This window comes from Macaca thibetana, chromosome 11, assembly GCF_024542745.1.
Source record: "Macaca thibetana thibetana isolate TM-01 chromosome 11, ASM2454274v1, whole genome shotgun sequence".
In the NCBI taxonomy this organism is placed as follows: domain Eukaryota; kingdom Metazoa; phylum Chordata; class Mammalia; order Primates; family Cercopithecidae; genus Macaca; species Macaca thibetana.
The window spans coordinates 21,990,695-22,018,066 of NC_065588.1; the positions used below are offsets into that span (position 1 = coordinate 21,990,695).

The 27,372-nt window shown below is 35.3% G+C and overlaps 3 protein-coding genes across 5 annotated transcripts in view; 1 reads left to right on the forward strand and 2 right to left on the reverse strand.

Annotated features, from left to right (window-relative positions):
- The window catches only part of LDHB (lactate dehydrogenase B), a 478,946-nt gene that overhangs the window by 171,904 nt on the left and 279,670 nt on the right, over positions 1-27,372 (reverse strand). The gene's annotated exons all lie outside the window — the stretch shown is intronic.
- CMAS (cytidine monophosphate N-acetylneuraminic acid synthetase) overlaps positions 1-27,372 on the forward strand; it is a 412,527-nt gene that overhangs the window by 157,740 nt on the left and 227,415 nt on the right. The gene's annotated exons all lie outside the window — the stretch shown is intronic.
- Positions 1,110-27,372, reverse strand: part of ABCC9 (ATP binding cassette subfamily C member 9) — a 140,792-nt gene continuing 114,529 nt past the window's right edge. For 2 of the 3 annotated variants that reach the window (XM_050747611.1, XM_050747610.1), the window contains 10 exons: positions 22,337-22,438; positions 21,376-21,496; positions 20,000-20,130; positions 18,859-18,937; positions 16,286-16,394; positions 13,790-13,893; positions 9,754-9,887; positions 8,396-8,458; positions 7,536-7,711; positions 3,777-3,874 (listed from right to left, as the gene is read on the reverse strand). In XM_050747611.1, the coding sequence (XP_050603568.1) occupies positions 7,574-7,711; positions 8,396-8,458; positions 9,754-9,887; positions 13,790-13,893; positions 16,286-16,394; positions 18,859-18,937; positions 20,000-20,130; positions 21,376-21,496; positions 22,337-22,438 (981 nt within the window). In that variant the 3' untranslated portion in view covers positions 3,777-3,874; positions 7,536-7,573. Of the gene's footprint in view, positions 3,875-7,535; positions 7,712-8,395; positions 8,459-9,753; positions 9,888-13,789; positions 13,894-16,285; positions 16,395-18,858; positions 18,938-19,999; positions 20,131-21,375; positions 21,497-22,336; positions 22,439-27,372 lie in introns of all 3 variants that reach the window. The other variant, XM_050747609.1, reaches the window with a different exon arrangement.

Here is a 27,372-nt window from a genome sequence, read left to right on the forward strand (position 1 = left end):
CTTAAATCCCATTTATGAGATATGTAGAATGAATATGTCAACCTTCATATACCAGCAATGATGACACTTGAGAAAAAACATAAGATGGGAAGGAGAATAATCATCACAGATAATTTACCTTCCTTCCGTATTGTGAAACATCAATAGTGAAATCTCAAATTGGTCACATGCACATACAATTAATGTTTGAAACACTTTGCATCTTTGAGAAAAAAGTTTTATCTTCAGATCCTTTGTTGCTGATTACACAACAAAACTAAAGAAAATAAGGTTTTGAGTCCCTGTTGATAACTTCTCAGCTAAGATACAGTTCGTTAAACAATGTTTCCTTTATGATGAACTAAGGCAATTGATTCAGTGACACCAAGAGGCTTGTTTTAGCAATTCAGGATAAGCTAATATCAGCAGGGAAAGGAAGCATGTGAAAATCACCTTTAGTATTTTATGGTTCTATGTTCAGCACAACAAAGGGAAACTAGTGTAATGATTGATGTAGCTCAGTGATTCCCAAACTTGGTTAATTATGAATATCATTTGGCAGCACTTACTAGAAGTATCGATACAAGCTCTTTCACTGGAGAATTTGGTCCAGGTGAATCCTGTTAATACTTGAGATAATGTGATATGCATCATATGTAGTTACTAAAGAACAAATTAAACATAAGTTATAGGATACATCCCCTTGGCTATTGATTCTTATGCCAAATGGCTAAGATTAGAAGACTGCATCTAACTTTGAATAATGAGTCAATAAGGGAATTATCATAGCACTATAAATCACAGACCTTCAAAGAATGTGTTACAAAATAAATGATAAAAGATATATTGGAAGACAACCATAAAAATTGATCAATAAACCTTGGGATGAAGTCCAGACATCTGATTATTTAAATAAAGATATATTTAAAAAATTAATATAGCTGTTTCACTTAATGGAAACTTCTCTGGAGCCTATATACAAAAGTAAGAAAGTGCATGACCCTGGCAAATGTGAAACAGGATTATCAAAGCAGGGCTAGGTATTGTCTCTAAATTGGCATTGATTTCCATCTATTGACCAGTCCTGGTTGCTGCTCAGTGGAACGTTAAGTGAAAAAATAATCACCCTCTTTAAGCAAATAGAAGAGTAATTTATTATAATAGTAGTCCAATATGTTTTTATATATTGTAGAGAATAAACACATTTATTGTAGAGAACAAATACATTTTATATATTGTAGAGAATAAATAGAATAAACACAACACAGAAAAGGAAAGAGAATAACCTATAGTTATAGGCACATGACAGTAAAACTAATCAGTGAATCAATCAGCCCTACTGTGGGTTAGGCACTTGTATTAAATTCCAAGGGCACAATGGCAAACAAGACATGGTCCCGAATCTCAGGTATCAGTTACTTAGAGGGTCTTCTGGTATCTAATCTAGAACTGAGTAGACTTTTAAATGGATCATGAGTAAGAGTACAAAAATAGATGGTGCACAATTGTTTATACAAAGTCTTTTCCCTGTCAATGACATAAGTAACCCTGGTATTTTAATATAATGCTTTATGCATTTATTTGCTTCTTATATGTATTAAGGAATTATGATTTAAAAATTGATTTGACTAATTAAATATAAAATTTATAAATGTAAAATCTGATTTAGTTAAGGTGGTCATCTTTTACAGATATGTACCTATGTAGTCAAATATTATTTCAAGATGAATCTTTTTATATTCAATAGATAATATGTATAATAAGTGGTTAATCAATGAAAAACATTATCCTTGACCTTATTTAGTCAATTTAGTTTTGTAAACAATTAGACATTTACTCGAATTAAGTAACTAAAAGTTACGAGGGGACCAGCAACCACTTGGCTGTAAGAATGGTAAATGTGATCTTTAGTTTAGTGTAACTAGATAGGCTTCTACTGATGTTGCTTGTACAGCAATATACTTAGAAAATATCATTAAAAGATTACTTCCATGGGTAAAAAACCATTTCTCTATGAGAATGAATGATAACTTGCTAACAAGCAATATGCATATTCAGCCCTACAAAATATTTAAATGCCAAACATTTTAGGAGAGTGGTTGAATTTTTAGAATGTATTTTCAAGACGTAATTAATAAGTACCAATTCTATTCTGTTTAGCTTTAGGAAAACAAGGTTATTTTCTTCCAATGAAGTTTTCTGAACACAACAAAAGGTTACAATTTAAGCTAAATATCATGGACCATTTTTGTCCATCCTTGTGGAACTCATTTTTTGTAAATATAAAGATTCAATATTCAGGTGAGGACACATATTCTGGATACACAACTATTACAGATTTTCCAAGAGCGAATACACCATACAATAAACAGAACATAATAACTATAGGAAAGCAGCATAATTTCTCTTAATTCATCAATTTTATAACTCTTCACAATCTTACAATGCATTCAGATCTTCATATGAAAATGAAATCAATGATATTGACAATGGACGAGCACAGAATGGTAGAAACTGGTTGCTCACATGACAATGAAGGTAACTTTCAGTATTTCTGAATTTATTAATTTTCATTTAAGCAAACCTAATACTAATATTCCATCATTTTTTGATACACTGTTTACATGCTCATTAAAATTATAATAACATTTTTGGTATTTTTTATATGTACATTAAAATTAGAGCAGGAGCAAATGATCATGTGTGACACCATTGGGTGTCTAGAAGAGGTAAACTTTTCCAGCTAGAAATAGATACTTGTTATATATATAACTTCAAAGTCTAAGATATTTCCAGCCTGCCATTGGACTGTTTCATATGAAATATCTGACACCTGAGAGGAATGTTCACCTGCCATTATTAGCAGTGCCAAATGAAGTCACTTGTCTGTGTAAATCTTGAGTAATGTGGCATGTTAGGGCTCAAGATCATAACCAGAGCTAATCATTAAACTATAGAAAGTTTAGCTGGCCTGCCACTGAAAGATTGAACCTAATCACTCTTTGAACTTCAGTCTGGAAAAGGCACATTATGACTGATTTCTTAAGAATTCTCTCTTTACAGGACAGGAAAAAATGAAAATTTGAGTATGGTTTTTAAAATATCCAAACTCTTCATGATCTTTCTGGCTAAGGCTTTGGCTTTATAGAATAAGTATAAATGTGATAACTTCTTGGTGACAAGAAACAAGAGGGAAAAAAAAGGCTCCTAAGAAAAATAGGTATTATTAATGTTAATGAATACAATAACTTGCTTACAAGCAATATGCATAATAAATTCTCATAAAGTAGATATTGAGTTTGAGAGTTCATTAGAAAACATGTCCTTTTTTATTCTCTTCCAATAACCCCTAGAGACTCAAACAATAAGGAAAATATATTCTTACAAACAAGAGTATAGTAATACTGATTACTCATTGAAACTTCCATGCCTGAGAGATATTTACCAGACTTAAAGTTATGAGAAAACTTTAGCTATTGATTTACCACTTAAAGTAGCTTACATGTTTTAATACAACCTAGTTATTCTTAAAGGTAGAGTGGCTTGATCACTATAAAAACATCAATAATGAACATATTATGCAATAATACCTTGAAAAACTGTTTTAAAAAACAGGAAAAATAAATGTCAACTTCTTGTGCAAAAATCTGTAAAAGTTTAAGATGCCACTTTACAGAGGTCAAGCCGATGATCCATTAACGTTAATTAGGTTATGACTGCATTATTTTAAATACACGTATTGTTTTAAGACACTCCTTCACATGTCTGCTCGAACAAAAGAAGCAAATACTCCATCTTCCCGAGCCAAGAGGCTTTCTGGAGTGTCATATTCTAAAATATTTCCTCGCTTCATCACAATAACCAGGTCTGCCGTGAGAATAGTGTGTACTCGATGCTGTGAGTGGAAAGAATACACGTATTTGTTATACATTTCAGGGCACAAGCCAAAACAATGGAATATGTATATTTCACGAATTATTCTGGGACATTTGTTTATCTTGGTGAGTGACGAGATGTAGGGATCACAGACACCTCCCCTTTTGTCCTTATTTAAATTATCATTTATTTACATACTTTTAAGCAATGGCCAACATGGCTGGGTTTTCTATGGGCTGTACTAACTTGAGTGTAGCTAATATATCAGCATCATCATTTCATGAAACCTTCAGTTTAAGTAGGATAAAAATGTTTATCAAGTAATTAAATTAAGAGAAGTCATTGTAAACCCGTTGGGTTATAATGTCAACAATAATTATCTCTTGTGTAGAGTCACTAATTCTTTGGGCTATAACACAATTTGAAGAACCCTGGAAAGTGGTTCAGTTCCGGGATGACAATTTGGGGAAGTCCATTCTGGCATGCAGTAATAGAATGGATTATCCAGGCCTTTAGACATGCAGTCTCAGTCTTTGGAGATCACCACCACTGACCCACTCCTTCTCTCCACATGATGCCCTTCGGATTAATTAGTAACTAACAACGACAAAAGCAACCACTTTCTGAGCATATGCCATATATTAAGTGCTCCACACACATTCTTGTGAATCATTAGAACATTCCTCAGCTGTGGGTGTTATCTCTCTCCACTTTATAGGGGAGACCATTCACAGAGATAAAGCAAAACCAGGAGATCACATAGATAATAAGTAGCAGAACCAGTGTGAAAATTAGGTTTACCCATTTCAAAATGTGAGATATTTCCATCCTGTCATCTAACTGTTTCATAAGGCTCTCTGATACCTTAGAGGAGCATTCACCTGCCATGTCAGTGTTATGGTTAAGAGAACAGGCTCTGAAGATAAATGGGCCTTGTGTATTTTGGCTTTACCACCTGTTAGTTGTGCAATCTTGAGCAATATACTTAACATTGTATAGTTCCAGTTTCACATCTGTAAAATTATGGTAATAGTACCTGCCTCAGAGAAGGGTGATAAGGTTCAAATGAGATAATTCATGTAAAAAAATTCAGCACTTTGTCTGACGTATACAAACAAATAATAAATGTCAACTACTATTATTTTTTATGTTTATAAATTAGAAAGGAAAAATCTGTGTGCTGGGCTTTTACTCTTGCTAAGATCAGTATTGTTCAATAGAAATATAATGGGAGCCACAGGTAATTTTAAATTTTCTAGGAGCTACATTTTCAAAGTAGAAATAAATAAATGAAAGCAACTTTAATACATTTTAACCCAATCTATTCAGATGTTGTCATTTCAATATGTAACCAACATAAAAATGATTCATGAGAACTTTTACATGCTTCTATTAGTATTAAGTCTTTGAAATCCAGTATATATTTTACACTTATGACACTTCTCAGTTCGAACTATCTACATTTCAACTAATAGCCACATGTGGCCAGGGACTACCATACTGAACCTGAACTATGCAGGTCAAAATATTAGTGTGCTGATGGGAGTCCCTGTCCAGAGTTCTAAACCTAGAAATGCCATCTGTTTAGCTGATACACAGTCTTCCAAAGTGCTTCTCTGAACAATCCAAAGTCCTACCTAAAACCATCCCCAGAGTTGAGAGCGTACATTCTGCCCTGGGCCATCTAGGTGGGGTGCGCTCAGTGTTTATGCTTTCAGAAAAGCCAGCAGTTATAGCTGTGGCTCATGACTTGAAGGAAAAGAAAACATATACAGAATGTGATAATGATGCCAGCTTAGAACATGTGCCAGTTTTCAACACCCATGACAAGCCTATCATTTGCTGAATATTGGTAACAAATGATGTGTTAGGTTGGTGCAAAAGTAGTCGTGGTCTTTGCCATTACTTTTAATGTCAAAGACCACGATTACTTTTGCACCAACCTAATACACTGAGGAATTAACAAGATTTTGAAGGCTAACATTTATTTATCTTTGAGAAAGGACCAGAGCCATTTGCACACCCATGCGTTTAGAAAAAGAAACTTAACAAGCTATCCAATAATATCTGCTGTGCGTTTTCCCTCCAGAAAAATATTAGCTGTTCAATAGCCATATCATAGATGTCTAAAAAAAGAATTTGGCCTCTAAACCCATAAATATAATATTATAAACATTGCATTGATATTCTAAAATAATATTTACTGGAAGAAAATAAAAATAAAAACATTGAAAAATCTTGACCAACAGAAATAAATATAGTTGGTTTTTATTCCATTAATTCAAATAATTGTTCCTTGACAAAGTGTGATGTCAATTCTAATCGTATTGATAAAATTTTCAAAATGTTCCAGATAAATTAATGGTGTAATCATTTTCAGAAATAAATACCACGGACTATTTTGGTGTGTGAGTGCTTCCTTTTAGAAGCTGGAGAAAATTATCTTTTTAAGGCATTCCACAATTTTAGTGGCAGCTACCAAAGTAATAAGCTCTTAGGCAGGGAAGGAAAAACAGTTGATTTTAAGAGTTTAAGTTAATTCTACAAGGAGTCTACCACAAGCATGATGGTGCTCTCCCTTTTGTGGGCCTGTTATGAGGAGTTGGTCCTCTACAAAATCTTACAGTGATTCTTCCTTGATAGCTTCATGTGTATTAGGGGCGGGTGAGAGCAGGGAATTCTAGGTATCCTAGTGGCCACCTTCACATGAGTGGTTTTGAAATGAAGAATGAGTGAAAGAAATATAAGTCTATAGAAAAGTATTCAGTGAATGTAGGAGAAATTAGGTAAGAGGTAACCTAATTAGGAAACCTAGCATTTTGTTAAAAATACAAATTTTGCTCAAGTAATCTTCCAGATATAGACTAAACAGAACCATCCAACAATGCCATGCTTCATGCAGAGTAGGAAAAATTCATCTTTTGAATAGGCAATGGTCTGTTTTCTCTCCCTCTCTCCACCCGTTTTGGGGCAGCAGGAAGTTATTTCTCTTCCAAAATATCTCCCTACCTTTTTCCAGTAAGGAAATTCTTGAAAATACTGAATAATTATTTTTAAAGTTAACCAATTCTACCCCTTAAATCATTCACACCTTAATATCAATGAGTTAATTGAGTGACTCTCCTCCAGGAAAGAGGAACCACAAAATTCACTGGAAAAATTCGAGAAAGTAGATTTTTCTTTACTTAGGCAGTTTGCAGGAAATAGGCCCTGATGCAACATCATTTCCTGCCATCTTGACAAAAGCTGCACTCCAAAGGGTTCTGTTTCTCCCATGCATCATCCAAGGAAGTAGAAGCATAGCAAGCACTCCATACACCACTCCCATTACTCACGAATGAAACTCAAGTAACTATTTAAATGAAACAATGCATCCTCCAGGGCAGGTAAGAAATGTGTATGGCATTTTTATGGATGCTTATAAAACATCCCTAAGGACTAGTGAAATTGGTCCTTAGAATAAGAGGTAAATTCAGTTCATAGGCTTCATAAATACTCTCTTTTGCATGTATATATTTGAAAACACATGCATGAGCTCCATTCGGTACTGAGCATGACGAAAGCACTTGGTTGAGCTGATTTTGTAATAACACCCTGCAGTTAGTTCCCTCATCCCAGCCCTCCCCTTTATTCACAGCATTAGCCATGCCTTACTGAGGGGATACTGCTAAGATAACTACCGGAGAATGACAGACTTGGCGCAATAGATCATGATGGTCTACTTGTTGGTCATCACCAAAGTGGAAAAGAGGCCATTCTTGTGGGCGAGTAAATTTGGAGCAGTATCACACTCCACTAAAATACCCTCAGAAAAGACTAAAACAAGGCCTGCATCCAAAATAGAAGAGACACGGTGCTGGAGAGAAAAATAGAAGAGAAGAGAATCAGCAGAAGAATAAATGTCCAAGTGACTCATTAAAAAAAAATAGTTTTTATTAAGCAGTAAGACTAAGTATGAGCAAGAATCCACTTGCAAAGAGGAAAAGACAGAAAACTGTGGACTATTGTAAGTCAGCTATAATGTGAATTACAAATATTTAAGCACTTCTTCTATTTAATTGGTGCTATCTAAAATAGAAAAAATTACCTGCCCCTATTGTGAGATATGTCTATTTTTTAATAGATTAATGAATGGAAACATAGAAATTAGGTATAGATAGTAGCAGAATAAGCAATCCAATTTAGGAATTTGCTTTCTGAAACTGCTCATCAGACTATCAGATTATAGAAAAGAGAATTATTCTATATGAACTACCATTTTATCTGGTAAACAAGCAGAGGCCATGACCTGCTGGAATCCTTAGATTTAGAATGTCCTATCATTGTCGTTTAAGGAAGTCAGTTAGGTAGAGCAGACAGTTTGGGAAAGAACAATGCTTTCAAAACATCTTCTTTTTCTTTTTTTTTTTTTGCACAGATACAGAAACATTAGCAGAGAAATACATAATTCGACACAAGTATATTTTGCTAAAACGTAAAGATGATAACATGTTAGAACCAAAACCAAAGAGGTGTACCAACTCTGTCTTCTCATACTTACAGCTATTGTCACCACAGTCCGGTCTGCAAAAGCTGTCATTACTACTTTTTGCAAAATATTCTCCTGCAAAAAAAAAAAATATAAAATAAAAATAAATAAAGTGTAAATTTTCTCTGGATGACTTTGTCATCATAATATTTTACCCCAAGGACAATATTCCACTGAATCACTTGTGAGCATTCTCAATCCCTCATTTTTTCTGTGGAAGTCATAAAAACGGGCAGTCCCCAGCAGCAGGTTCATGCTGGATTCTGTACGTGTCTTCAAAACACAAATGAAAGTCAGTCACTGATCAGCCGGAAGTGGGTAATAGATTTATGTCCAGGAAACACAAAGAAGAAAATGAAATTAAATGGGTATCAAAATGCTCACTTGAGTTATACCACAGAAAGTATGTATTCGAAACCAGCAAAATTCTGTAATGATGTTAAGCTTTGAGTCAGAAAAGAAAAACTAAAATTGATGTCACAAATTTGGACTTTGACACATAAATGAACATTCTAGGAAGAAACTCTTTTTATACCCACCACAAAGCACTGTTATAATTATATTTTAAAGACTGTTCTGGGTACAGATTCCATCTCTGTCCTAGAGGAAATCTTGGTTCAATTTTTAGAGTGAAGGAATTCTTTCAATCATTGAATTCACACTCTCTCTCTTTTCTGTTGAGGCAGTATTACCCTTATGATAACCCTCATGTGTCTTTTCTGACGTCAAATTTTAATATCAAGTTAACTTTCAAAAGAACATTAATTGCTAGCTCATATGCAGTTTGTGATTTAATGTAACATTTTACCTACTCAATCACAGCCTTCTGGACAGATCTTTCTTGGATACATTTGACAATTTCAAAAAATATATTTCAAAAGGCAAAATTTATGGCTTTCTACCATAAACACATAGAGAAGGCCATTGTTAATTCTAGCCATTATTAATCCCAGTGAATCATTCTTCTTCAAATTGCTTTAGGAAATAATGAGTGGTGTTGGTTATCAATAGATTCTATTAAACAGAGATTTTCACACTGCATTTCAGAACTTTTATGGCATAGTACTTGAATATAGTACAGTACCTCTCATCAACTAAGCCCTGGAAATTTACTATTCTGAAAAATTTTCAAAAAGTTGTGGCAACTTTATTTTATGTTTATTAGTAATAGGAATGCCTTTAAACCATATGTCAGGTCCTATTTATTGTAATTCTCAATGTGCTATCATCAGTTCATCAAGGAGATGATTGAGCAGATTCTCAAAACGATAGTACTGAGGATTCAGAACCCATTCAGGAAATAATAAATTGTAATTTTCATGCACATTTCTCTAATTCGTCAATTTTAAAAGCTTAGATAATGCACTCACTGTGGCCATGTCAATGGAAGCTGTTGCCTCATCCATAATAAGAATGCTGCTTTTGCGGACAAAGGCCCTGGCAAGGCAAAATAGCTGTCTCTGTCCAACACTAAAATTCTCCCCACCTTCAGTGACAACCGCATCTAAATCAGAGAAAGAAGCAAGGATTTCACTAAAGAAATGCTACTAACATTTTCCTTGGGCAAAATCATGAAAAACACATTACGTTGTATGACAGCATGATGGATATCACTTAGTGCTGGTACAAGGACTTCAGACTGGAACACAAAGAGGAACTCCGCTTGAGAAAATGAAGATGTTCCTAAATCATCTCATTTATGACAATAGGTAGTGAATTACCTCTGATAGTAGGATATAAAACATTCTGACGACAGAAAGACCTTGGAAATTACTTAATTGTTTAATACCGTTCTCTAAGGGGATTACTTAACATAATTACCTAAGGTCCAGAGAGATGAAATGGCTTGCCCAAAGTCACATTTAGCTCACTTGATAAGATACAGAATATTCTCAACTCTAATTCCACTTCTCTTTTAATTATACCATCTTTCTGAACTGTAAGTACCAAGTGGATAAGGACTGGGTTTGTTGTTTGTCAGTATGTCCCTAGTACTATGACATCTTACACAGGAGCTGAATAACACACTGTTGTATGGATAAATGAATGATATGTCCTCATTATCCTTTTCTTTTTTTTTGGTTTCCATCTACATTTCACAAACTGTACTATTGTGAGTTTAAGATAAATTCTGTTTCCAAATGTCTTTTTTATTAGAATTCAAACACCTTTTCCTAATGGCCTGGGGAAAATTTCTATTGATGATATTCTAATGGTATCAAAGTCTTATAATTTGTCATGATTGGAAAATAGGTATTTATTCTCCAAATTCTAACTTACATATAAGAGGATGCTGGAGATAAGGAATGTTTCCATTAAAGCTGGCCTGAACCAAATCTTCATTAAGCAATTGGTCATCTTTACTAAGATGATGAGCACAATATTCATCAGTTACATAATGTAAATACAATCCCCTGTTGCCTGTGCTGTACCATAACCCCAAAACACTATGCCCACAATTCTAAACAGGTGCATGCAGCTCTCATGTTAATGAAGAGGACTAGAAAGATGCAATTGTCTGTCTTTCCAAATATTAGTGGTGAGAGAGGGGATCTCTAAATGCCAAGAGAGAAAGTTTTATAAGCATGTATTAATTTCTCAAGTAGACTTGCTGGGTTTTCCACAGGAGACATCAAAAAAACTATTATGGGAGCCAGGCATAGTGGGGCACCTATAATTCCAGCTACTCAGGAGGATATTTGACCCCTGGGATTAGAGGATGTAATATGCGATGATCATGCCTGTTAATGGCCACTGCACTCAAGTCTGGGTAACATAGCGAGAACTTGTCTCAAAAAAAGAAAAAATCATTATGGAAAGTTCATCCAGAGTTCTGGAATTACTTTCACAACCTGACCCTGGCAAGTCAATAAAACATTCCTTAAAGACATGCTGTCTTACTTTTTGGTTGTGGCACACTTTCTCCTTGAAACTTAATTAAAATAATAAAATGTAGTGTTTTGAGTTGGCCCTCCTTTTCAAATAAACTAATGGATAAACATAATTTTATTTTGTAGGTTGATTTTTAAAAAACTAGATGTCAAATAACACAATTTGGCAACTATATGTTATATATTAAATTTAGAGTATCAATCAATCAACTATTATCTTTTCTAGTGCTTTCTTAGAAGATATTAAAGAAGCAGAAGTCAAAAATTATACATGTTCCTTTTAATGAGTTAAAGACAGTATGAACTCTGTGGTTTCAGTAATCACATTGTTCTTTCATTCTGTCATCATTTATTTGTCAGACATTGTACAACCTCTAGGACTGAATTTTTGTCAGTGATTGAGTACATGTTGTGTTCTTTACACAAGTGTTTAAAACTGATACTACCTCAAGACAATACAAAACAATGTCTTAAAACACAAAGAACCCCATCAAAAAGTGGGCAAAGGATATGAACAGACACTTCTCAAAAGAAGACATTCGTACAGCCAACAGACACAAGAAAAAATGCTCATCATCACTTGCCATCAGAGAAATGCCAATCAAAACCACAATGAGATACCATCTCACACCAGTTAGAATGGTAATCATTAAAATATCAGGAAACAACAGGTGATGGAGAGGATGTGGAGAAATAGGAACACTTTTCACTGTTGGTGGGACTGTATACTAGTTCAACCATTGTGGAAAACAGTGTGGCGATTCTTCAAGGATCTAGAACTAGAAATACCATTTGACCCAGCTATCTCATTACTGGGGACATACCCAAAGGATTATAAGTCATGCTGCTATAAAGACACATGCACACATATGTTTATTGCAGCACTATTCACAATAGCAAAGACTTGGAATCCACCCAAATGTCTATCAGTGACAGACTGGATTAAGAAAATGTGGCACATACACACCATGGAATACTATGCAGCCATAAAAAAGGATGAGTTCGTGTCCTTTGTAGGGACATGGATGCAGCTGGAAACCATCATTCTCAGCAAACTATTGCAAGAACAGAAAACAAAATACCGCATGTTCTCACTTATAGGTGGGAATTGAACAATGAGATCACTTGGACACAGGAAGGGGAACATCACACACTGGGTCCTATTGTGGGGAGGGGATAGTGGGGAGAGAGAGCATTAGGAGATTTACCTAATGTAAATGATGAGTTAATGGGTGCAGCACACACAACATGGCACATGTATACATATGTAACAAACCTGCACGTTGTGCACATGTACCCTAGAACTTAAAGTATAAAAATAAAAAATAAAAAATAAAAAAATAAAAAATACCCAACACTACAAAGTAACTTAGTTTAAAATAAAATAAAAATTTTTGAAATCAGACCTAATCAAATTTATATATCTCATATTTTCTTTCAAAATTTTGACCAAGATATCAATTAATAAATCCACTTTGAAAGACATTTGAAGGTATAAATGTTTGTTCATGTGATAAAATTGTGTCATTGATATAACATTACTATTCCTTTAAAGATTTTTATGTTCTGAAAAATATCTCCTCTTAGTCTATAATTGAGCAAAAGGATTACTGTTTTGAAAGACTTAAAAAAATGCTTAGCTATTTTTTTTTTTTTTTTTTTTTGAGACGGAGTCTTGCTCTGTCGCCCAGGCTGGAGTGCAGTGGCCAGATCTCAGCTCACTGCAAGCTCCGCCTCCCGGGTTCAATTCTCCTGCCTCAAGTAGCTGGAACTACAGGCGCCCGCCACCTCGCCCGGCTCGTTTTTTTGTATTTTTTTTAGTAGAGACTGGGTTTCTCCATGTTAGCTAGGATGGTCTTGATCTTGTGACCTCTTGATCCGCCCGTCTCGGCCTCCCAAAGTGCTGGGATTACAGGCTTGAGCCACCGCGCCCGGCCAAGCTATTTTTTAGCTAAGAAAAAAGATTCCTTTTTCAGTAAATGGATAAAGCTGAAAAATAATAAATTAATAAAATGTTTTAAATTAAAAAACCAAAGAAAATTATGTTATATAAATAAAAGGAATTTTCCCTCCTGGCAGCAGAGAAAATGGCTACTAATGTGGCAAAATTGCCTTTCCCTAAATGGTGCCAAACTTAAACCTAACAGCTCCTGCAATCCTCCCATTCATTTCCTGATGGTAGGTGATCAGACAGGTCAACTGAGAAAGAATAACTACAGGGAAACATCCATTACAATGACCTGTACCCACCAATTGTGAAAAGATGGCAGAGGTAAATGTATTAATTGTAATATTTTGGAGTAGTCACATAGAACAGAATTTGTTATTGTGTTCACCCTCTTGTACCCCATGCAAAAACATTAGATTTTGAAATATTCTAATGACTTTTAGGGTGTTATTTTAAATATAAGGGGATTTAACACTAAAGTTATGTGATCATAGCATAAAATGTAGATAGACATATGTAGGATTAATGGCATATATAAAAAATAAATATACTATTTAGAAAACATACCTAGACCTCCTGGTAGAGATTTGACCATATTCTTCAGCTGAGCAATTTCTAAGGCTTCCCAGAGTCTGTCATCTGTGCATTTGCACTCTGGATCTAAATTAAATCTGAGGGAAAAATTAGTTAATTAGTCAATAACTCAAAATAGAGAAACTTATATGTATATTTGCTTATTGCTTTTCTTTCCTTACAATGTAAGTTTCATTTATTTTGGTCACTGCTGTATATTCAGCATCTAGAACAGTGCTCAGAGCAGTGCAAGCACTGAATTCATGCTTGATGAATGAATGCATAATCTTAATAGTATAAAAAATTGTCTTGATGATATCATTATAAAACTTTATGTACATTATATCATATTACCAAGTTTGTTACCTAGATCCATTGGCTCCAAACTATGCTTAGCATAACCCAAATAGTATCTAGCAAAATATTCCTGCAGGACTGATGCTACATACATACATCTCTATGGGAACATATGACACTATTTTAGATAAGCTGTGCTGCATCACCAACAATAGTAGTGTACTTGTCCATTCTCATGCTGCTACAAGGACATACTCGAGACTGGATAATTTATAAAGAAAAGAGGTTTAATTGACTCACAGTTCTGCAGGGCTAGGGAGGTCTCAGGAAACTTACAGTCATGGTGGAAGGGGAAGCAAACATGTCATTCTTCACATGGCGGCAGGAGAGAGAAGTGCTAAGCAAAGCGGAAAAGTCCCTTATAAAACCATCAGATCGCTGGGCGTGGTGGCTCATGCCTGTAATCCCAGCACTTTGGGAGGCCGAGGCGGGCGGATCACCTGAGGTCAGGAGTTTGAGACCAGCCTGACCAACATGGAGAAACCCTATCTCTACTAAAAAAATACAAAATTAGCCAGGCATGGTGTTGCATGCCTGTAATCCCAGCTACTTGGGAGGCTGAGGCAGGAGAATCGCTTGAGCTGAGGAAGCGGAGGTTGCTGTGAGCTGAGATCATGCCATTGCACTCCAGCCTGGGCAACAAGAGTGAAACTCCGTCTCACCAAAAAAAAAAAAAAAAAAAAAAAAAAAAATTCAGATCTCACAAGAACTCACTCACTATTATGAGAACAGCATAACTGCCCCCATGATTCAATTACCTCCTACTGGGTCCCTCCCATGACACTTGAGGATTATGGGAACTACAATTCAAGATGAAGTTTTGGTGGGGACACAGCCAAACCATATCAAGTAGTATTCATAATAAATATATTTGGAGATATAAACTCACTATGGTATTGCTAAATTACTTGACACATCCAGAAGTTTTAAAGTAGTTTTATAACTAAGTATCAGGCAATCTTACATACATTTTTCCTTTAAAATAAAGAGTAATTAGTAAAAGGAAGTGGCAAACACTTCTTTGTAATTAAGTAGATGGAGGTTAGGAGCAAGATAGAACAAAATATGATCAAATGAGAGATGTGATCTGGGGGACGATGCTGATATCAGTTTGCTCCAAATCTCACATGTCCAGGGAGGGACCTTGTGGGAGGTTATTACATCATAGGGGCATTTTACCCCATCCTGTTATCATGATAGTAAGTGGATTCTTATGAGATCTGATGGTTTTAAAGTGTGGCAGTTCCCCCTTCACTCTCCCTCTTTCCTGGCGCCATGAGAAGATGTGCCTTAGCTTCCCCTTTGCCTTCCGCCATGATTGTAAGTTTCCTGAGGCCTCCCCAGCCATGAAGAACTATGAGTCAATTAAACCTCTTTCCTTTATAAATTACCAGTCTCAGGTCATTCTTTACAGCAGTGTGAAAACAGACTAATACAGATGCCAACATGGACTTTGGAATCAGACAAACTGCAGTTGGAATAGCAGTTCTTCCACTTACTAGGTGTAGGAACTTGGTTTAAGTTATAGCTTCTTTGAGTTTCAAAACCCCCATCTGTAAAATGGGGATAATAAATACGTATCCTGGAGTAATGGTTGGAGAATTTAATCAAATAATATATTTAAAGCAGCTAGCAGATGATCGATATCCACCCCCGCTTTTTTTTTTTTTTTTTTTTTGGTGGGAAACCCTGAACCAGGCATGAAGACTGTAGCAGCTTTATTCATAGCAATTTTGGCTGAAGTAAAATTGTAAGGGGTGGAGGGGTAGGTAAAGGGAATAACCAAAGTCAGAATATCTGCTGAGGTCAGGCCAGACACACAAGTTAGACTGGATATCTGTAAGATAGAACACCTTAAAAAAGTCTGCCAAGCATCACCGTTCTTAAGTATAGAGGAAAAAGTGGCTTTCATAGAATCAAACTGAAAGGGATGAAGATCTCCTGGAAACATAATTTTATAGGTTAATTTAGCAACTCGAGGCTTTTCCAATCCAAATTGTTGGGTGGCATATTTGATTTTATTGTCTTGATATCGGTTCACTCAGACCTGAAAAATGACTCTGAGTAAAACCTTTCTATGAGTCAAAGGCTAAATCCCGAGGCACACAGATGTTTGCTAAATATGTTACCTACCTAATGGAACCACTGAATAGTATTGGATCCTGCAGAATGATTGAAAGTCTAGAACGTAGTGTGTGCAGTGGTAATTTGGAAATGTCTATCCCATCAATGACAATTTTTCCTGTTAAGGAGAAACAGAAGTTACAGATACATAGTAAAATCACAAGTAAAATAATATTTGTTTACAAATTGAAAGTTATTTCCTAGTTCAGGGTTGAAATTCAGGAGACCAACTTTTCCATTTAAGCATGTGGTCATTCCTCAAGTATCTAGAACTAGAAATACCATTTGACTCAGCAATCCCATTATTAGATATATACCCAAAGGATTATAAATCATTCTACTATAAAGACACATGCATGCATATATTTATCGCAGCACTATTCACAATAGCAAAGACTTAGAACCAACCCAAATGTCCATCAATGACAGACTGGATAAATAAAATATGGCACATATACACCATGGAATACTATGCAACCATCAAAAAGGATGAGTTCAGGTCCTTTGCAAGGACATGGATGAAGCTGGAAACCATCATCCTCAGCAAACTAACACAGGAACAGAAAACCAAACATCACATGTTCTCACTCATAAGTGGGAGTTGAACATGAGAACACATGGACACAGGGAGGGGAACATCACACACCGAGCCTGTTGGGGGGTGGGGGGTTAGGGGAGGGATAACATTAGGAGAAATATCTAATGTAGATGATGGGTTGATGGGCACAGCAAACAACCATGGCACATGTATACCTATGTAACAAACCCACACGTTCTGCACATGTACCCCAGAACTTAAAGTATAATAAAAAAAATCATGTGTCTCTACATAATATACACATTTGGTGATGGTTTGTCTTTCTTACATATTTCTCCTAAAGGAATTCAGAGTTTTTATTCTGTTTATGTGATCATACCAACCAAAAAGTACTTTTATCCCTTCCTGAGTCCTTTCCCTTCTAGTATTCCCTTTATCCTCCTTCCCACTTTATTTCTCTCCATGGGATTTATCAGAATCTGATATTCTATATACCTTTACTTATCTTTTTATTGTCTGTTCCCCAACTAGAATATAGGCTCTTTAAAAACCAGGATCTTTGTCATTCACTCCTGTATTGATTTAATAGTACAATGCATTACAAATAGAGAAGTACATTCTGTGATATGAATATCAAGTTTTAATAAATTTCTCCATACTGCATATGGACTTATAGAGATTTATGCAGTGTTGATGTTGTTTCTCCACCATGATACATGCAGTTAATCATACCACTTTTGTGCAGAGACCATATTGCCTTGTGAGATAAGATGCCAGGCTCAGAATGGCAGCTGCAGTCCTTTTACCAGATAGATTTAGAGTAGGCAAGATTAGCTTAACCTATGTCTTTCAGGAATAATAGATCAGAAATAACAAATTACGTATTAAAATCCTAATAGCCTACTGCTATTAAAAAGAGAATAAATCATTGATAGTTCACATGGGACCTGAAATCATGTGTCTGGACTCACGAGGATCAGGCTAACCTAACATGATTGATCATAAACACAGTGTTTTAATGAAAAATGTCAATTGATTTTTGATCACTTAATTGCCTTAGAACTTTAATCCCACTGAAAGTCCTTAAAGTGTCTGTGCATTATTACTAGCCATGGAAAAAATAAGCTGCTCACCTCGTGAATCTAAACCCCACAGAAATTACATTTACTATAGTTCCATGTTGTTGTTCATAAACTGACCTCTTTTTCTCACAGAGCCGTTGTGTAGATTAAATTCAATAATACAAACTGTCAAGTACAATAAACATGCAAAATACTATAATAATCATAATCATTACAGATAATAATTGTAAGCACTCCTTGTACTGTCAAGTACACTAAGTTTGGTCAAATTCATTGCTGGATCCTCTTTCATTCAAGATACTTTATGTGCTGGCCTATTTATAGGTCACTTGATAGACTAAATAATGGGACTTTTTTTTTTTAAAAAAAGATTAAGTTATTTCTATGCTCCTGTGTATCATATTATTAATAATTTGGTGGATGAATGTGTATGTTTTGTGTATGTTGTTATCATGAGCTTTATCACTTTGCAGCAGAGGTTGCCTCCTCACAAAATGTTCAGTGTCATTAAGCCATGTTATTAAGCAGATGATGGTAAGAGTTACGTACCAAAATTTAAAATGCAGACTACTTATCTCCTTGTGCTTTTTTCCTTTGTTGGAAAGAGACATATGTTTAATCTAAAGGAAGCAAGGCAGTTGTCCTCCCTCTTTCTTTCTCTTGAAATTCTACCTCCACCTACTGCTATTCAAAGTGGGTGGTCTTGTTTTCATTTTACCAAGTTTATTAAAATGCTTTAGCAATAACGTATAGACATGAGTTTAAGGCTCATCATTTTATTTCCCCAATTCTATGTCCTTTATTTACTTTTGAGCTGTTTATTTCGGATATCTGCCTTGAACCATGTGTAGAGCACAAAGTCCTTATAAATATTTGCTTTTTATTTCTGCAGGATTAGGTAAATTGATTTTTTTAAAGGAAAGCACCACATGGCCACTTAAAAAATTTAGTTAGCAACTCACCATCAAATATATCAACCATTCTGAAGAAAGCCAGAGATAACGATGATTTCCCACTGCCAGTGCGACCACATATGCCCACCTATGAAAACAGCTGTCACTCAAAGAGAAGAGGACTCAGACAAAGGACAGAAGATTAGCTTGTTTTATTTTTTAACTTAAGATATTATGATAAAACTGTAATTATGTTTAAATAATTACATTATAGTAATCATTTTTTCTTAGGTCTACATTATAAATTATTATCAAGATAAAAACAGGCTGGGCACAATAGCTCACACCTGTAAACCCAACACTTTGGGAGGCTGAGGTGTGTAGCTCACTTGAGGCCAGGAGTTCAAGACTAGCCTGGGCAACATTCTGAAAACCCATCTCTACAAGAAAATACACAAATTAGCTGGGTGTGGTAGTGTGTGCCTGTAGACCCAGCTACTTGGAAGGCTCAAGTGGGAGGATAGCTGGAGACCAGGAGGTCGAGGCTGCAGCGAGCTGTGATCATGCCACTGTGCTCCACCCTGGGTGAAAGAACAAGACCCTGTCTCAAAAAATAAAAAATAAAAATATAAAAACAGTCTTCACCAAATCTTCAATGATTTCATTCTAATTATTTTTATTTCTATGTGATTGCCTTGCTTTTTCTTTGTGGCTTTTTTTTTTTTTTACATTTAATATATTGTTGGACTAACAAATAATGATTCCATATTATCTTAGAAGTGATAGTTTTATAACAAAAAGCAGAATGATTCCATTTTCTTCTGCCCACTTGTTCTTTTTATGATAACTAAAAGAAGTAATTTGGGGACTAGAGTTATTATGAATGCAAAGGTTCCCAAAGGGATGGCTATTTTGGCCAGGAGCCAGAAGATAGAAATTTTTAAAAACATGCCTATTGTTGACTTTTCTGATCTTCATGGGAGACTAGTGAATTACAATATGACTTGGAGAACATGTATTGTAGTCTGATCCTATCTCTCCCTTTTTTCTTTTATGCAGATAATTTGACCTACACCAAGTAGGGAATATTATGTGAGGCCAGTGAGAATATACTTACTTGGCTGGGAAGTATGAAGAGTTTAGGCAGTAAAAAAGCAGACTCCATCAGAGGTTTTACATAGAGAACAAATAAAATGCAATGATTTCATACCTTTTGTCCAGGTTTGATGTAAGCTTTGACGTGCTTAAGAACAGGTTTCAGATTATTTTCATATCTGACACACAGATCATGTATCTTAATCTCCCCTTCTTGTGGCCAATGTTCTGGAACTTGAGAAGGATCTGGAGGATGGGGTGGGGAAATAGACAGATAGATAATAGGCAGATAGAGATTGATGTAGAAAGAAACGTATGCATACTTAAATACATTATACATACAGATTTTTTTTCTAAATTTAAAGTAATACTGAACCAAACTATGTGGCAGGATTTTTTTTTAAATTTAAATCACATTCAAATAAACACCATTTGATTAAGCACTTTTAAGACAGTTTTTTCGTGTTTGTTTTTGGAGCCTTAACCATCATCACCTCTCCTTAGCATTTTGTCACTCAATTCTATTCAAACTGGACAGATAGTTCTTTTCTGAATTGATTTATTTGTTCAGTCAGTTGGTCATTAAACACTTATGTGCTTTAAATGTGAGAGGTGCTGTGCAAGGTGCTGGGAATATGGAGATGAAAGACACAGCTTGAGGTGTTTGCTTTGTCCTTGGGGAAGTGTCCAGTAGGTCAGCACCTACAGTACTACATGGAGGCCCCATGATGAAGGCAAACCTACGGTGCTAACCTCGGAGGTCCAGGAGGGCTCCAAGAGGAACCAGTGCCTGAGATGAATCTTAGAGGATGGGAGCTGGGAAATTTATTTTAAATATATGTACATAGGAGAATAAAGAGGAAAAGAAAGCCTAGCATGTTAGTGTGGCCAGAGTAAAAGTGGTGCAGGTGGATGACAAGAAATGAGACAAGACAGATGGACAAGGGTTGGCTAACGAAGGGGTTCATGATCTTAGCTAAGTTTTCTGGATTTTGTCCTTGAAGAGCTAGATGGCTGTTGAAAAACTCAGGTAAAGGAATGCCTTCTGAGCTTGGAGATTTGCATTTAATGAAGATTATTCTGTCCTCAGTATTGAATTTCCTGACAGTTTTATTCTAGCAAAGTTGGGAATCTCAGTCCGTATTTTAAGATCCAAATTTCTTGACACTAAGTTAATAACATCTTGAGAAAGAGAATATAATAGTTTATAGTTTAGGTCAGCAATTAATGTAATAAAGGCCAAATATTTTTATAAGTCTCTTTAAATATCATTAAATAAATATCTGTTTGGACTTTGGTTTCATCCAAGACTTTTCAGGTATAAATAGTCACATCTTTTCAGTTGTACATAATCAAGCAAAGCCAAGATGAGAGACAGTTTTCTGGATACTGAAGTGGAAAGCAAAAGCAGAAACAACAATATGCCCAACACACACTAATATTTGATTAAAATAAATATTTAAGTGAAACAAACAATATTTAGAGCAATACCCATTGTGCCTTCATAGTTCTCTGACTCCATAGTCAGGAAACTGTTCACTTTCTTCACTGCACCCATCTGGACCTCCAGGTCAGCCAAGTTCCTCACAACCCAATTCAAATAATTGGTTATCTGTGTCAGGTGATTAAAAAAAATTTTTAAATAAATTAAAGTAAGAAGTTGTGGTTAATCACCGGAAATTTTGGAACGAGATAACTTGGACCATTAGTGTACATGTGTGATACAACTCATAAGTGCTACAGAATATTAGAGACCAAGGAGAATGTCATGTGATATATCAGCAAAGAAGGTGTCTGCTCCCTTCAAGGGTCCATAAGCGTCACTATTTTGTGAACTGTCCTGATTTCCCTGCATGGTGGATAGTGGTATACACTTCTGTTTGCATTTATCTCATGTATATTCACATTCATTGTAGCATCCCCAACTGGGTTGTGTACAACTCAGGACAGGGATCCCAAACAGCCTGGAGAGTAGTCTGACCACAAGATCTGAGAAGTTCTTAAAAATTGGTTCACAATGCTAGAAATGAATCCAAACTGTCCTATAAACCTGGGTTTGGGCCCCAATCTACTATTATTTGCAAGATGTAATCTTCTTATGAATTTAAACCTTTCCTCTAACATCCATGAATAAGAGTTGATAATAACTATAGTAGACCCTCCAACACTGCACAAAATGAGATGTTTTCCCCTTTATTTATTCTTTAAAAAAAGGGATACATGTGCAGAACGTGCAAGTTTGTCACACAGGTATACGTGTGCCATGGTGGTTTGCTGCATCTATTGATCCACCCTCTAAGTTCCCTCCCCTCACCCCCAACCCCCCAACAGGCCCTGGTATGTGTCATTCCCCTCTCTGTGTCCATGTGTTCTCAATATTCAACTCCCATTTATGAGTGAGAACATGCGGTGTTTGGTTTTCTGTTCCTGTGATATTTTTATCCATACCTACCGTAAGTGCATACAGAAGACCCAAGCCTACCAATCCAGAATTCGAAGACCCACTAATGGATGCTATAGATGCAGTGAGGACAATGCAGGCTCCCAGATAATCCTTTGAAAAGGCAAGAGAAAATGTTAAAAGGTCACTCCCAAGTTCTTAAACCAAATATTTCAATCAATTTACAGAGGTGATCATTAAGAGAATATACATCATTCCACATGTGTCCTGTTAAGTTTCAGAGGAAGAATACCTAAGATGTAGAAGAATAATAGCTTGCAATATTAGGGCTGGAGTGGAGAGTGATTGCATGCTCTCACTATATATATACACACACACACATATATATACACAGGATGTTTAGCATATATATATGAGATATATATATGTGTGTGTGTGTGTGTGTGTGTGTGTGTATATATATATGATATGGGTTCAGAGAAGTTAAACATCTTGCCAGAAGTTAAGCTACAATTGGTGGCACAATGAGGATCAGATGTAGGGTTTCCTTCTTTTTGTTTCTGACTTTCTACTGCATTATGTTGCCAGACAAGCAATTACTTTTGGACCTGATGTTCTAGCTCAGATTTTATGTGTGCTTATGTCAGGATTGTGATTAGTTCCTTTGTGTTATGTAGTGAGGCCCCTGCAGAAATTTGTCTCTGGTTAACTTGTTGGGATTTGTATTAGGTTGATGCAAAAGTAATGGCAAAACCCACAATTACTTTGGCTCCAACCTAGTATTCGAACTTTTTGTCAACTATCTGGGCTCAGAGTCTGGGACACTAAACCTACAGATTTCATGTAAATAGGAATAAGGGCTATGTTTGCTCAGACAATACAAGTATGGACATGTCTTATTGTATTTAAATAGTATATGATTCAATTATAAACTCTTTTCCAAAATTAAAACAATTCTTTAATAACAGCCATAGATTCAAATAAAAGATAGGGACTTCTGTCCATTTCCTAACGCTTTCTTTTTATCCCATTTCCCGACATTCCTAGGTATTGTTCTGTCTCATCATTCAAAAAAGAAATTCTAAAAACTTCTCATGTTGATGTATCACACATCCCCAAAGCAGATAGAATTTCAGATATGGTCACTTTCTAGAATTATCTCAAGTCTCATTCCACTGATAAAACTCCTTCTCTAGATAGATTTGTCTGTGGTCCCTCAACAACAATCTCACAATTAGATGATAACACATTAATGACAGTAATGGAATGTTGAACATGCTGAAGTCAAAGAATGGAGATGTTTCTCAAATGAGCTCACATGTTTACATTCCTGTCTCTTTTAAAAACAGCTCCAAAGATCAAACTGTTGGAACAACCAGTGATCCCAGCCGTGGAATCAAAAATCTGGGTTCAGACACCGACCTTGACAGTTACTAGTTAATGAGCTTAGACAAGCAATTTAAAACCCTCTGAGACTGTTTCTTCCTTGGAAAATATAAATGATATTTAATTCACAAGGATTTTTAAAGGAATAAAAATGTTAAATACTAGTTAGATTTCCCCATCTTCATGTACCAGACTGTCTTTTTTTTTTTTTCCTTTGGATAATTTTCAAATGTTTAAAGTAAACTTAAAAATTTGTATGCATCATAAAAACCTCAAAGGTTAAAGCAGGCACTAAAATTTAATTCCATATTGATGCTCATGATCTTTACAAAGATTAAAGGAAAAAAATCACATAGAGTTAATCCTTTGAGGCAATAAATTCCACAGAAGTAGTAAATACTTCTTTGATTGCCTCTTCTGGTGTATCCTTTTGTTAACAACTTGCCACACCCCTACTCGACAGTTCTTTCTCTTTTCCTCTTTATTTGAATTAACTACACAGATGTAGAGAATAACCAGTCTGGGCTGCTCTTCTGCAGTTTATACATGCCAAAGTGCTCCCAAATACTTCTAAAATATTTACAGCAATATGAATTTTTTCCTTTCAGCCATTTTGGGTAAAGTTAATACTTTCAAATTTGTGTTATACATTGTTATTTCCATATTTTTTTTTCTAAAAGTCTCACAGAGTTTCTGTAATAAGTTACAGAAAGTAAATTAATACCAGAAAATCCTTCCAGCAAGGTATGTCTGGCTTGACATTAAAAAAAATATGTCATCTGTCTTCTGAGAAATTTCTGTGAGTGGTATATATGTTAAGAGTTTGAGGCAAGGTACTTCTTTTATTAATCTCTATTCTCTACCTCCTGCCAGCTGACTTCATTCATTCATTCATACATTCTTTTAAAAATGTAAGTTGGATCATATAACTCCCCTGTTTAGAATTAACAGTGCCTTCCTGTTATAATACATTCAAACTCAGATGGATTACAAAGCCTTGTATGATATAGTCTGGATTTTGTACCCTGTCTACTCTGACCTCATCTGAGATTACTATCCTGCTCCTTCACTATACTCTGACCACACTAGCCTTTCCCCTATTCTTGGGAATACATCAACTTTGTTTCTCCCAATGACTGCCTGAAATGCTTGTCAATAGGTCCTTGATACCTGGCTCCTTCCTATCATTTGAGGGTCAGCTCAAATATCACCTCCTTGGAAAAGTCTTCCTTTTCTTGGTTCCTACCTCCAGCCCTGTGGCTCTTCTCTATCCCATCACCCTGTTTTATTTTCCTTAAAGCACTCTGAAGTGTATGAAACGATCTTACTTGCTTATTTGTTTACATGGTTATTTTCTATCTATTCTCATTAGAATCTACGTTCCATGAGGACAGGGTCTTTGAATTTTTACCATTATTATCTCCAGCAATAAGAATAATGCTAAATACATTGATTGTGAAACTTCAGTACTTCTTTGTGCAGTAAATGACTAGATAAATTCACCCCTTCATAAAACATTCACTGAGTTTTTCTATGAGCTGAGTATTTTCCAACTTAGGACTTCTCCCAAATTTGCTTTTAGGATTTGTATGAATCATTTAAGTCTCTACCAATCTCATTTCCAGGTTTTAAGAGCTGAACATGTAAAGATACTACAAGGGTGTATTTTTTATAAAGTGGGAAGTCCAACACCGAGTTTTATAATCTTTTAACTTCCATGTCCATTTAGAACAGTAATGTGAGTCTCTTAAAAAAACTTTGCTATGTTTAAGTGTTATGAGTTATTTCCTTTTCTAAAGCCAAAAGTACTTTTACCTAACTCATGAATTTCATCATTCAGTTCCAAATTATTATATATATATTTTTTACTATTTTAATTGTGGGAAAAAAAACCTCACAAAATGCTGTTGCTGTGTTTTTTTATAAAGAACAGATTTGGACTAGAATATGACAAGGTCATAGCTGACTGAAATATCAAAAATCAGTGGGTCTAAATAAATGGAAATTAAAAAGTGGGAGTAATATGAATATAAATATAATAAAGGAAAGGTAAAACATTATGCAGTCAATTTCTCTCTATTAAGTTTAGTTTACTATGGAAATCTTTGTATTCTAAATTGGGCTCCTGAATTCACCCACTGTAAAGAATGACATGGTAGATTTGATTAGAAGATAATTTAAACTATTTTCTGTTGAATTAAAATGATAATTCTGGTAACAGATAGGTAGTGTTATTCTGGCAAAAGGGCCAGCAAAAGAAGTGAAAACAGATGATGGGAGAAAAAGGAGAAGACTCATCAATAAGTTGTAGTCAGTATATATTTTCTGGGCCCCTTTCACGTGGTTAATGTTTCAAAACTACTTGTATAATTTTCAATACGATCGCTGGATATTATTAGTTATTAGGCCAGCAATACAAATATGCTCAAATTCATATATTAAAATGTTTTAGAAATATTTTTGACTCTTCAGCAAAAGAAAGATAGTTTTAGAGGTACATTTTACAGCAAAAATTTTGAGAAGAGGAACTGATTTTCAAAATCTAGAATCTACTAAATTCAAATAGATATTATAGTTTGAAAGCCAATATGTCTATAGTTTAGTACCTGTAACAAAGTTATTTTATTATAAAAATATTTTTAAACTTTCTTTTTAAAGAAAAAGCCATTCTGTCTTTTCATCATACTAACTAGATACTTTCCAGCTCACTGCTGGATTATTACCACTGCTAAAAACTGTTTTTTTGGTTTTTTTTTTTCTAAAGTACTGGAAATATTTTAGAGACTTCTGATCAGAATTTTATCTTGATTTGCATAAGGGATGAAGCCCCTTTTTGTACTATACCTTTCAAAAAATATACAGCAAAATCACTAAATTTCAATCACTTCTCTTCAAATATTACAGTAGTATAGGAATGTGAAATTAATAACTAACATAAAAGCTTTTGTGGCCAGGCACGGTGGCTCATTCCTGTAATCCCAGCACTTTGGGAGGCCGAGGCGGGCAGATCACAAGATTAGGAGATCCAGACCATCCTGGCTAACACAGTGAAACCCCGTCTCTCCTAAAAACACAAAAAACTAGCTGGGTGTGGTGGCGGGCACCTGTAGTCCCAGCTACTCAGGAGGCTGAGGCAGAAGAATTGCTTGAACCCGGGAGGCAGAGGTTGCAGTGAGCTGAGATCGTGCCACTGCACTCTAGCCTGGGCAACAGAGCGAGACTCCATCTCAAAAAAAAACCATAAAAATAAAAAAAATGCTTTTGTTAGGTCTCTGATTTTCACTTCCTTTACTGTTAAACATAACAAGTTTAATGAACCATAAAGTGACCCTATGGTTACATCTTTCCATTCCTCTGCAAATATGTGAGTAGCAAAACAGCTTAGAGGCAATAAACTAAGAAAGGAGAAGCAGATAGTTTGCATAACTTTCACAGAGGACAGCAAATACTTAGGGATCACTAATAGCATTTATTCTACTGCTGTAGCCTTACACATCCTAAGCAATCTACTCAGTGAAAACCACCTTCCATCCAAATGATACAATGAAACGGGAGACTGAACTTAGGAAACAGAAGTTACAACATAGATGAATTATCTACTTTCAAAAGAGGGCTTTTATCTGTAGAATAGTAAATTATAACTTTCATCAATTTTGTGAATTCAATACTCCCCACCAGAAGATTCCCATGTCAAAAGAGAG